At 37.8% G+C, this 13,473-nt stretch overlaps 1 protein-coding gene across 1 annotated transcript in view; it reads left to right on the top strand.

Moving 5' to 3' along the window:
• The window catches only part of cdkal1 (CDK5 regulatory subunit associated protein 1-like 1), a 392,997-nt gene extending 380,017 nt beyond the window's left edge, over positions 1-12,980 (top strand). The window contains exon 15 of the mRNA XM_084385852.1: positions 12,335-12,980. Coding sequence (XP_084241978.1) covers positions 12,335-12,478 — 144 coding nt within the window. The 3' untranslated portion in view covers positions 12,479-12,980. The remainder of the gene's footprint in view (positions 1-12,334) is intronic.
• The last annotated feature ends 493 nt before the right edge of the window (positions 12,981-13,473 follow it).

Below are 13,473 nucleotides of genomic sequence, written 5' to 3'. Positions count from 1 at the left end.
TATTTTATGTACCATTGTTGATATTTGTGAGTTTGACTCCTATCCAATTTTTCTACATAAAAATGTTTTTGTGGGAATGGGCTAGTTCAATTAATTTCGGACTACCAGAATTTGTGCCTGCTACCAGCTATTTTGAAATTTTGCGAGCCCTGTGGAGGACACACGAGGACACATACTCCCTAGGGACATCATTGAAAAAAATCTTAATGACCCCAAACTTTTGAATAGTAGTGAATGCATATCAAATTCTGTCAACATTTATTTTGGTCATATTGTTCAGTATCTGTATTCACTGAAAATCTTCCTGTTTGTGGAAGCTCTCAAATCTATTCATATTTACGTATATTCAAACAGTAATGAGACATGCAAAAACCAATGGTATTTGCTGCCATTAATGTCAGACATGAAGCTATAAATTATCTATTCATCAAATAGTTGTTCATTGACAGACCAAAAAAACTCCCAGAAACTTGTGGAAACCTGCTGGGCTTCAAAAGCAGAGCTTCTCACGTGTTTCTGCTAGTGTAAATGCATTGTGACTTGAAATTTCCCATGCTCATGGCCATTTTGGTCCATGTACTTTTTTTTTCATCTTTTTTTTTTTGTTTGTTTTTTTGTTGCTTGTCAAATGCTTATATTGCTTTAAAGAGAGCAGAATGACACGTATACATCATCAGAGAGATGAATCCAGCTTTGAATGCTGATTTATGGAGCTGTTACTCCAGTGAAGCGGAAGCTGACGGAAGGAGGAACAGTGCTGTGCCACTGCAGGTGTGTATGTGATGTCTTCTGGCACTGCATTGCAACTGCACTCGCTGACCTCCAGCAATGATCCCAGACTGTGGAGTGCTGATCTCAGATATCTGATGAGCAAGGAAATGCTGAACAAAGACATTATTCTGAACCTAGAAGGTGTGTTGAATGGTGTGATGGTGCCCAGTAACTTGGGAAGGAATCATCTGACACTCTCACTTGCCTTAAGTGATGTGACTAAAGCTCAACATTTGTGGTGCCCGTGTAAGGCCAAAGTAAGAGCTGTGTGTTTGGGAAATGGCTTGTGCAGCACTACATGAGGTAATGATGTAGAACGCTGCAGTTCTGGGATTTTCCTCTGATTCTGATCTTAGATGTTTCTGTGTTCTCCCATGATAAAGCCTTTGTTTGTTTGTTTATTAGGGGCTAATTAGATTTGCTAGTGTTAACTGATGTTAATTGATAGGTCAGGAAGGACTAATTGGAACTTACTGTAGATTCCCCAGAGAGTGTATGTGTGTGAATAAGTTTGAGATAATTAAGTCTTATAACACGTGTGTATGTTCATCGCTCCATGACTGAAACTGCTCCGATCAATTGAGAGAGACAATGAGAGAGAAATTCTGAAGTGACAAACACGGCCCTGCTCTGTTGAAAGACACTGTTCTCTCTATGTCTGTGTGTGTGTGTGTGTGTGTGTGTGTGTGTGTGTGTGTGTGTGTGTGTGTGTGTGTGTGTGTGTGTGTGTGTGTGTGTGTCAGCGGGTTTCTCCAGTGGCAATTGTAATTGCTGGACCTTTACATCATATGGAGAGCCACTGGCCAAGTTTTCCCTGCTGACACTGGCTGTTTCTGTAATGGATGTGGACACGTTCCTGTCCTGAGTCTCATCCTACACGCATCCCATCAAGAAAAGTGAAGGAGAAACATGAAGTGATGGTAGTGTAGGTAGAACTTTATTTTACAGTCCTGTTTCGCATGTACATACTATGGACTTATTGTAGTAATGACACTAACTAGGTAATAACTAGGTACTAACCCTGAACCTAACCTTAACCCATGGTTTTACCTTATTACTCAGTACTTTCGTGGGTAGGTATACTGTAAGTACATTGAAAGTGCACATACTGTAAAATAAAGTGTAACCGTAGTGTAAGTTCTTCTAGCCTATTTTGATGTTAGCCATCTGAGTGACTACAGCCAGCTGGAACGTGCTTATCAAAGCACATATTGCCTTATTTCTGTAAATGTTTGTTGTTTGTTCATGTGCAAATGATTCAAGCTGTATTTATATCTGTGGTGGGCACTGTGAATTAACATGAACTAAGAATGAACAGCTGTATTTTTATTAACTAACGTTAACAAAGATTAACAAATACAGTAACAAATGGATTGCTTGTGGTTAGTTCAGGTTAGTTAATACATTAACTAATGTTAACTAATGAACCTTATTGTAAGGGGTTACCGTTAGTTATTTACGTTGATCTTGTTCTTTACTCTGGTTCCTCTCTTTCCAGATAAGATGGCTTCATAGTATCTACTGTTACTGCAAAGCCAGATATCAAACTGAAGAGGGATCCTTGAGCTCATCCCATTCCTCTCTGCTCGCTCTGTTCTTGGGTTGAGTTCTCTGATAAGCTGTAACAGCAAAGTCTCTGCTTCTACAGTCTTAGACTGAATGTTCACACTAATGTACAGATGAGGTTTTCCTGTTGTTTGTATTGGTCAGTCACTGATGGATAGAGGAGCAGTGTCAGTAACTTGATTGATGACCCTGATGGGAGGCTTACTGGATGTCTGGAAAAAATATTGCACAGTGATTACTGTTGGCTGCATTGGGTCTTTGTATATGCACACTGAGATTGAAGGTCTGAGCGTTGATGTTCCTGATGGGTGACTGAAGCCGCAGCTCTGGCTGAAATTCTTTAATCATGTTATTTAAAGGGGTCATTAACTGCATTTAACTGTTTCCTGGGGTGTACTTATAATAGTAGTGTGATTTTTCATCAGAAATTGTCATAATTTAGAAATAAAAGGCATTTTTTCTACCCAGATTTTTCCCTCTGATTTGAACAGGGGCGTGTCTGCTGTGAGACTTCATTGTAAACGCCCACTGCTGTGATTGGCTGACATCTTTGCATATGAAATAGCTAGTATTACATGTGGAATTCTCTCGAAAACTTTTAGCATGTTTGTTACAGCTCTCAAGGTTTACTAATAGTGAAAAGTGTTGATTATAGCATTATATCTATGGCATTATATTTAGATCGTGGCATGAAAGGTTGCAGTGATGAGCATTGTAGCCGATCACATGTTGAGTACATGAATGCTGTGATCTAGTCATTGCAACTCTATTTCTGCACTCTAATGAATGATTTCATCATAACTAACAGTGCAAACACAATGTAAATAAGAGATGTGTTGATTATAACCAAAGACTATAGATAAAAGGGACTTTATAATGGGAGTTTTGGCGAGAGTCCAGAACTCAGTCACAGATAAACTTGCACTGTTTGATTGACAGCTCCAGCAATAGTAAAGGAAGTGTTCTTTGATCGCTTTCTATATATAATTGAATCACAGTTTAAATAACAGATTATTTTCATCCTACTAAAAGCAACAATGTGAAGTTGACCGTTTAGTCACTGGTTTGATTTACTGAACACAATTCTGTTGTTAGACATGGGAGTCTGCAGGAAGTGCTGATCAAAAATCTCTCTTTCTGTCTCCATACAATCGTATTTCCAGTGTGATTCATTGGCCAGAACTGAGAAACGCTAAATAAATAGTTAAAGATAAATTTGACTGATAGCATTATTTTCTTAATTTCCAAATTTCTATAAATAACTTAATATAATTTTAGTGAATTTGTTTGGTCACAATAATTGTGTAGTTAAAATATGATATAGTGGTAGCCCTACTCTGGATTAGTCAAGTACTTTGTTTTGATTTGTTATGTTTTGCTTGCTTGCTTCAAGTTGCTTGTTTGTTTGTTTTATATGGGTTTGAGCTATTAGTGGTTAGTCTATATGCTCTGAAACATTGATGCTTTAATGCTGATGCTGAAACATTGATGCTCATGTGGGCAACACAGATTCAAGTCCAGTTCACATCATTTCCTAAAATGTTTCATAATGGGATAGGTGTCAAAATGGACATCTTCATTTTCAGCTCTTGTTCTTGCTTTGAGACAATCTACATTGTTAAAAGCGCTATATAAATGAAGATGACTTGACTTGACTTGACTTCAGTGTAGACAAGCATCAAAACAAGAAGATTTTTCCATTCTAGTATATTCCTGTGTTTGGATGTTGTCAGTGTTTATTTGGGTTCGGCTGTGTCTAATCCCCATGGTGAAGCGTCTGAGATAGATGGATCACAGGCTGGTGTGTGTGTGTGTGTGTGTGTGTGTGTGTGTGTGTGTGTGTGTGTGTGTGTGTGTGTGTGTGTGTGTGTGTGTGTGTGTGTGTGTGTGTGTGTGTGTGTGTGTGTGTGTGTGTGTGTGTGTGGATTATCACCTCAGCCGGGCGGGAGATCGTTCAGGTGTCTGGAGGCCCAGCGTCCCTGTCCTTGAGCCTCTCACCTCAGTCTGAGCCGCCACAGTCTATCGACGGACACTCATTAGATTTGTGTGTGTGTATGAAGCAGACATGAATCAATGTGGTGTCTGGATGCAGCATGCACTAGCGGTCACTCTAACTGACATTCATCAAAAGAGGAGAAAGAACAGGAGAAAAAAAAGGAAAAGATATTGGCAGACGGAGAGAGTAATGAGAGAGAAATAAAACTCACTGGCTCCCTCCAAACTAGACTGTGTCACGCAGGTGGTTGTAAAAACACACATGAAGATGAAGATAAACGTAAACAGGCAATATTTAACCCTCTGGGGTCCTTCGGGTCCAAATGGACCCGAAGCGTTTAAATAAAAAAATGTTAAAAATCATAGCTTCATTGGAATGGTCCGAGATTTGGTGACTTTGTTGGTACTTGGTATATGAACACCCAAAAAAATTGGGGACAGGATTTGAATAGTCTAAGTGGTTGTAAAAAAAATAGTCACACTCAGGACCTTCGGGTCCAAATGGACCCGCCATAGGAAATGAATGGGAAATTGGCAAAAATGTGAAAATGCAGAGTTTTTTTGTGCGTACAATCTACAAATCAGCCACGATCCAGAAAAAAAGCACACAACAGTGAAGGGGTTAATCTATAAAACATCAAGAGTGCAAAACAGACACATCCACACACACACACACAAACACACTTTTATACACATACACACTAATAAATTCAGATTACAAAAATCTGTTTTGAATTTTTAAAAATCACAGCTTCATCGGAATTTTCCGAAACTTGGTGACTTTTATGGTATTAGGTATGTGAACACACAAAAAATATTGGGGTCATGATCCAAGCACGTCACACTTCTGCTCTTTGGTCAAAAATTACCCCCATAGGAAATGAATGGGAAATTGTCAAAAATATGAAAACACAGAATTTTGTGCATACAATCTACAAATCAGCCAGGATGCAGAAAAAAAGGACTCAACGGTGAAGGGGTGAATCTCTAAAACATCAAGAGTACAAAAAAAACACACACACACACACACACATTTTTTTAATAAAAAAATAATAAAAAAAAAATATATATAAAAAATGTCTATTATATTCAATGGGAAAAAATGGGTCATAATTATTGAATAAATATTAATTAAAATCATAAAATTATCTCAAAACACCAAAAAAGAAAAGAAAAAATATTATAAAAAACAAGTAAAAAAAAAAAAAATATGATTTTTTATATATATATATTAATCCCGACTGTTAAACGAAGGACCCCAGAGGGTTAATAGGTCCACATGATAATCCACAAGAACAGAGTAGCATACAACTCATCCATGAACTGACGACACCAGACAAGCTAACTGAAACGGAACTGAACATTTAAACACAATAATGACATAATTAATTAGTGCACAGCTGAACATAATCAGTGTCCATAACAACAAATGACTAACTCAGACAGGAGGTGGAGAAACACAAAAAGTCCAAACTAGCATAACCGTGACAGTCTGGTAATGTTTTTATCTTTTATTCTGGTGCTTCTCAACTGGTTTTACTTCATTTTTCTTAGAATTTCACACAAGACATCAAGTGCAGTTCAATTCAATTCAGGTTTTAGTTAGTATTTTTTTCCTTGTTTTTTTCATTTTTTTTTCAAAAAAAATCTAAATATACAACTACTTTTGTCTAATTTTCAAGTGAAAATAAATGTAGAAATCGATCCAGCACAAGGTACCAGTCAAAAATAGAAACATGATGACAGGAATGGTTTAGTCCTCTGCAGACTGCTCTTCTTAATCCACAGCCATTATCTCCTAATGGTTTGACCCATCCAGTTTTTATTTTAAGGCGAGACACTACAGGTGAATAGGGTAAAAATGTTCAATAATAAATATCACCATGAAACTTCCTCAGTTTATTACTTACACAAGTATATAAAAAAATGTATTACAAGTTTTAGAAATTTGTATGTTTAATTATGCAAATTAGGCATTATCTCATTAAATATGCACGATTTTGCATTTATTTTCGGTAGATAGATCTGAACATATGATAAAGACATATGTTTAATAAAATAAATTAATGTATATTTTCAACGTTTTCTTTATAGCAGCTTGAAAGAACACATATTGAAGGAGTAAACTAGCCCAAAATCTCAAAACTGACCACTGCATGAAAAATCTATGTTTTTGCCTGCCGTGTCTCGGCTTAAGTTTTTAAACAAGCTGATGGGACCTGCCATTCCATCAGCCCCTGCTCCAATTTGACAAGGGAATAGGATTCTGAAATACACTCTTCATATGAACCTCCCTCTTAGCTATGAGCAGATTATTTGATGAAAGAGGAAGAGGCAGAGGATTTGAGCAAGGGTTTCTGTGCATGGCCTATAATATATGTAGTGCAGCATCAGCAGATAACTGGAACTCACATCTCCATTGCTAAGGAGATATCCAGTATTACTGCACCCGCATTCATCACAGGCATCCTGCCTCGGATGAGATGGGTGGCAAGTAATTGCACTGAATATCCGCTCAGTACAAAGGCATTCCCCACACAGCTGAAAGTTTTAATACACTCCAACCAGTTCCTCTGCGCTCTCCTGTAGTGCAGTCAGAGACTTAGAGGTGCTTTACATTACTCAAGTCTAACCTCATGTCGACTTCAGACATTCCTTAGAGCAGAACGTCTCTTGGATTATATTATTCATCACTGGAGATCCCCAGGGTTCTGTTCTAGGCCCGCTGAAGTGGGGACGCAGACTCAATACACACACCCAAGGGAAACATTTCACAATGAGTTTACTTTTCCTTTGCTTTTCTTCTGATAAGAGTCATCGCAGAACAGTTTACTTGTTCATATTCGTCCTTGAATAGGATATGTCTAGCACAATAGGAAATTGAATAGCAATTCTGGTTTTGTAGATGGGCTGCTTTCAGAATCTGAGGCCATGGATTGTGTGCTTTTAAAGAACTTTCAGCCACTTTATCGTGTTAAATAGAGCAGGTTATCTCTTCTACTGTAGTCACAAAAAAAGTTCTAAACATGTTACGGTCATGTGGGAGTCAGAAGTGAATGCACTGAATGCCTCAGACTGCTCTCTTGATAGCCCTAGGACCAGAAATTGTGGGATACAATCTCAAGAGGTGGGGTGGTGCTTGAATAAGGCACAATGATTAATGTAGGGCATCTGAGGGTGGAGGGTCTGCTACATGATCCCACTCTGGTAAAGCACAATGACGACGTTTCCATTCAGAAACTCGCACACAGAGTCACACTCGGCAGAGGAAGGCACCATCTGGAACCTGATACACATTGAGACGCACAGATGCCACTAAAAGGCCCACGATACAGGGTTCCCGCGGTTTCTTACTGTAAGTCTTAAATTCTATTAAATACTTAAATTAATTGCTATTAGAGAAACGTCTTTATTATTTCAAGGGGAAAGAAATAACAGAATCGTTATATGGCTTAATGTGATTATTATTTGGCCAGCAGCCATATCACCCTGTAGCCCAAGACAGGTTGCCCACAGAAGCTAAGCAGGGTTGAGCCTGGTTAGTACATGGATGGGAGACCTACTGGGAAAAACTAGGTTGCTGCTGGAAGAGGTGTTAGCGAGGCCAGCAGGGGGTGCTCACCCTGTGGTCTGTGTGGGTCCTAACGCCCCAGTATAGTGACGGGGACACTGTACTGTCAAAGAGCACTGTCCTTCGGATGAGACGCTAAACCGAGGTCCTCGCTGTAACAAATGGCCAAATTTGCCCAGTTGCCTCTGTCCATCATGGCCTCCTAATTATCCCTATATACTCATTGGCTTCATAACTCTGTCTCCTCTCCACCAATAAGCTGGTGTGTGGTGGGCGTTCTGGCGCAATATGGCTGCCGTCGCATCATCCAGGTGGATGCTGCACATTGGTAGTGGATGAGGAGATCCCCCCTTATGTAAAGCGCTTTGAGTGCAGAGAAAAGCGCTATATAAATGTAATGAATTATTATTATTATTTATTAATTATTATTAAACTTCTAAAGCAGTGGATTTAATTAAATGTGAACGCTGCATGCTTCAAAGTAAAAACGTGGCGCTGTTACAGGCTTGTGGTTTCAGAGAAGTTCACAATCAATGAATGTTGCACATTTATGCCAAAAGATTGCTTATTATGAAAATGTTTACTTTATGGTGTTTATATCATACCTGCAAATGCCATATTTCTGCCATCCATAAGCGGCATATACTGTCAGAGAGTAAAATTGCATTTTCATTCAGTCAGTGTATTGAAAAGGCGCTAATGTGTTTTCGAATAATCCAAAACAATTAGGATGAAATATAGATATAAAGTTATTTTAAATTAATTTGTAATAATTTTTTTTAATTCATATAAATATAATAATTTGTAATTCTGACCCATCCCTTTTCTTAAAAAATAAATTGATTAAAGGCTGAAATAATGTTTATAATTCTGTATTATTTGAACTGTAAAGTTGTTTTGAATTGTTTTTACATTTTTTTTTTTTTTTTTTTTTTTTTATGGTTTAGTATGTTACCATCTTGCTCTATATGGAATTAATTTCATTTGTGCAGGTCTTAAAAAGCCTTAAGTTTGATTTAAAAAATCCTGTGTTTACCATGACCATACCTGCCAGTGCCACTTCTCCTCAATAAGGACTGTTACTAACTAACCAGCCATGTTCATGGTTAGTGTTCAAATGCCCCCTTGTCTATGATATCTTCAGTCACGCCTTAAAGGGATAGTTCACACAAAAAGAAAATTATCCCATGATACTCACCCTCAAGCCATCAGGTGTATATGACTCTCTTCTTTAAGCCAAACACAATCGGAATTATATATATATATAAAAAAAATATATATATATATATATATATGCTGGCTCTTCCAAGATTTATAATGGTAGTGAATGGCGCTCCTGATTTTGAAGTCCAAAAAAGTGCATCCATCCATCATAAAAGTAATCCATACGGCTCCAGGGGGTTAATAAAAGCCTTCTGAAACAAAGTGATGCATTTTTGTAAGAAAAATATCCATATTTAAAACTTTATAAACTAAAATAACTAGCTTCCGGCAGATGGCCTATGTTAGTCAACTTGTGCAAAAAGGTTTCAGCGTCATGTCAGAGGTTACTCTTTTGGCGCAAGTCGATTTTCAGCAGAAAAGTGACACCTAAAATGCCTCCTGAAGTAATTCAAGTAATAAAGTTATAAAAAGTTCATTCATTAACTAACAAAGCAATATATTTGTTACTGTATTTATACATTTTTGTTAACATTACTTAATAAAAATACAATTGTTCATCTTTACTCAGATACATTAAATAATATTAACAAATACAACTTTTGGTTATAATAATGTATCAGTAAATGTTTATTTGAAGAATTTAAATATATAAATTAAATTCAATAAATAATTTTTTTATTTAAAAATGTACATTAAAGGGGTCATATAATGCCATTTTTGTACAAGCTAATATGATTCTTTAGGGTCTAAATTAAAAGTTTGTAATATACTTCAATTAAAAATTCTCATTAGTATTGTAAGAAAACACTCATTTTACCTGGTCAAAAACAGCTCTGTTTTCAGCACGCCGTTTAAGTGCATGTGTCTTTAAATGATAATGAGCTTTGCTCACCCCGCCCCTCTGTTCTGTGCGTACACCGTTTTTAATAATAACACAATAACCATAACGCGTTGTTCATTATAAGCGTGGGATTATGAATTATATTGAGAACGTCGTACATAGAAAACATGCCGTAATGTACCCTGAGTGTAAACAGCCGCATTCATCGTGAAGCGTGCAGCAAGCGATTTGCAAAGATTAATATAAATATTAATATAAAGGTTAATAAAACGTTACACTCACTTCTTCTTCTGTAGGTGCAGCAGGAACACGAATAGTTGGTACCGATCCTTTTTTCAGGAGCAGCTTCTTAGCAAAACCAGCTTTATACTGACCTCGTTTGTAAAGCAGTCTGGTGTGTGAAATGATTCGCGCAAACATGAAAGCATTGACGTTGTTTTTGGGGAATATTCCCTTCGAAAACAAACTCAGCCACTGCGTCTTCAGCGGTTTGGATTTAGGAATATCAAAATGACTGCTGTGTGCCTTATTACACCCAAGAACAGAACACCACAATCGCTTAGACGCCATTCTATCACCAATGACGCGCGGGCTATGATTGACAGCTCGCTCACGGGCGAGGGTGGGTCTGTGTTGAAACGCTGCTGTCAATCAATAATCGTGGGAGGGGCGTCGATTTTGTGACGTCACAAAATCGAACGGCTTGATTTGAGATGGGGGAAAACATAAGAAGATAAAAAAAAAAAAAACACTGGATGGATTTTTATCATTTTATGATGGTTGTGTACAGGCACTGCCAACACACATTTCAGTACAATCAACTTGTAAAAGTGCATGTACCATTATATGACCCCTTTAACTAAGATTGTTGGAGCCATAGCTATGTGTGCAAGTCCTCCAACGTATGCAGTTGCACTTCAGGCAACCTGAGATCGAGTCCTGGCTTAAGATCCTTTCCCGGTCAAATTCCCCTCTCTCCCTTTTCCATGATTTCCTGTCTGTCCAGAAAAGGCCAAGTCTTTTTCATTGTTAGATTATGTTAAATAACGTAGTTAACAAATGGAAGCTTATTGTAATGTACACTTACACCGTGCCCTAACCAGATGCGATGCAATAAGATTCCAGCTACGACTTCAAAATATGGCAAAATCAATAAAAAATCAGAAGAGGGTGTGGGCAGTCTCTCTGCAGATGCAGTGCACTTGCAAAGAAATGGATTAGCAAATAATCAAAAACATAAATATGACCTCTTTAACATGATTAAAAATATATACTGGGTGACTGAAACAGTCTTTGTCATTTGAATACACTTGTTTGTTCACATTGAGTTCACAGTTTGAACGTTCTTGTTTGAAGATCTGAGGTGAATTATACATTGTTGCTTTCATTAAATTCTTTTAACATTAAAGCAATATACGCTCTCTGTAATGGTCTTTAATGACCCAGAGATGCTAAAGATGGCTGCCCAGGAATATCACTTTTCATAATGTTCCGACTGCCCAAAAGATCACCACCTACACTTTCCTAAAAGCACAGAAATGCAATGGGCAGTGGGCTCAAATTACAATCTGCATGGCTATTAACACCATGACAGCCTAAAATATTAAAATCACAAAATAGCCGTTCAGATTGAGGCTCTATATTTAATATCAGGGGTACAGAAATGAACACATATTATTGGGTGAGCTGTCAGGCCTGTCCTTATGTGAGACATCAACCCATTACTGTGTCCATTATAGATGATCCTTTAATGTGCCAACACATTAGAGAGGACACGACTTCCACTTACAACCATTTTACCCTTTGAGTCTCTGATGTGTCCTCTGATGTGAAGTTGTGCTTAATTCTCTTTCCATTTTCGAGCACAACTGCCCTCTGTCACCATCCTGTCAGAGTGATGTAGATGGATGACATCTGGACCGCACACATTTACTCATTTCACATCACACAGTCAGTTTCCATCCAAGTGTTCTCATGCTCCAGCGATTGTGATGATTTAACACCATCGATGCATAAATGCATAAAACCATAAACTGTTGTCACAGTATTCATCTTTTTCTTTTGAGTTGTGATTAGTGCAGGACAGGTGATGATGTTGAATATGATTTCAGTATTTAATGGGTCTTTATTTCTGTTGAACCACCCATGATTGCCGCTGAGCGCAGGTGCTTTTCGTGGCTTTCAGTAGTGGAATGAAGACACATGAAAGTAGAGAATAAAGCTATTGAATGCTTTTTTTTGTTTGAGCACAGACCCAGAGATGAGCTTTAACATGCTTTAGGAAGGTCCCCATGCAAAAGGCAGCAGGAGTCACTAACACATCACTTGTACAGTAACAGATATGAATGACCCATAAGACTGAGATCACTCTTATCGCTGTCTTATCTCTGTCTCGTATTTATCTTCAATTCTCTTTCATTTCACAGGAGCTGAAGACAGTCCGTGCCTCTGTTGCATCCTCTGCGCTAGTGGGATGGTCATGGAGATTTGATGGTGATGGACTCAAACTGCTCTCTTTTGGACTTGCTTTGGCTGCCATAATCATGATTTTTGTGATTGAGCTTCACTGACACTGTAAATTCATCTCGATGTGTCGGACAAGGCCTTATAAGTGTGTGGAGTGACCAAAGGACTCAAACCGATGGTCGAATACTAATGTCTTGTGTTTTAAGGTCAAGTAAAGGTAATTTATGTTGGATGGTTAGTAATATTTCTTTATTCTTCTTTTTTTTCTTCTTTTTTTACTGCAGATTAAAGACTCCAATTTTAAAGTTTAAAGGTTTTAAAGACTGAAACCTTTTTTTTGCTTTCAAGTGACAGCAAGCGTTGTGATGTTTTAGAATAGCTTTCTTTATGTTATTTTATTTTTTATTTTGTTGTAGAAATTGAAGCCCCTTTGCCTTTTAGCACAACTTAAAAGCGTCTTTGGCTTTTATGTTCATTTTCAGTCCCAGCAGTCATTCATTTACGGGCCAGGTGTTCTCACTGTTGGCTTTGGGCTAAGAGCAACAGACTCTTCCCATCTTTGTTCCCAGCTAAAAGCATGTCTAATAAATGAGACTCCACACACTCTCCTCTGTCTCCTTGGTTGTGATTCTGGAATGTTTTCTCAGGGATTCTGGCATGAGGAGGTCAGTCGCTTTTTTGTGTGCTTGTAAAGCTACAGTGTGTTTATGATCTGGCATGGTGTGTGTTATCATCCGTGTTCTTGAATGTCAGCTTAATTGAAAATATAATATTCTTGTTGACATAATGAAGTGCTAAAGGACTGTTTATATTAAAGAAACCACATGTACTTTGTGCTCAAATATTACGGGAATAAAGTACAGTGACTGTAAACATCATGCCAATCCTACAAATTCATTTTCTTTTCTCTTTTAACTTAAAAATGCCCTCAAACTGCACCAATGACTACATGTCTTTATGGGAGTGTACAATATACAGAATGATGCACGATGTTGACAGTTCCTCACCACAGGAATAGTTTTGTTTTATGTTGTTTGTGTGTTCTTCAAACATTTCTGCAACAGAGGCTGTGTCTTTTGAGAAGCCTCGCTGAGACAGC

The sequence above is a fragment of the Rutilus rutilus genome (genome assembly GCF_951802725.1).
Source record: "Rutilus rutilus genome assembly, chromosome: 17".
NCBI lineage: Eukaryota > Metazoa > Chordata > Actinopteri > Cypriniformes > Leuciscidae > Rutilus > Rutilus rutilus.
The sequence above is the reverse complement of the archived record's forward strand: the minus strand, read 5'-3'. Positions and strand labels throughout refer to the sequence as shown.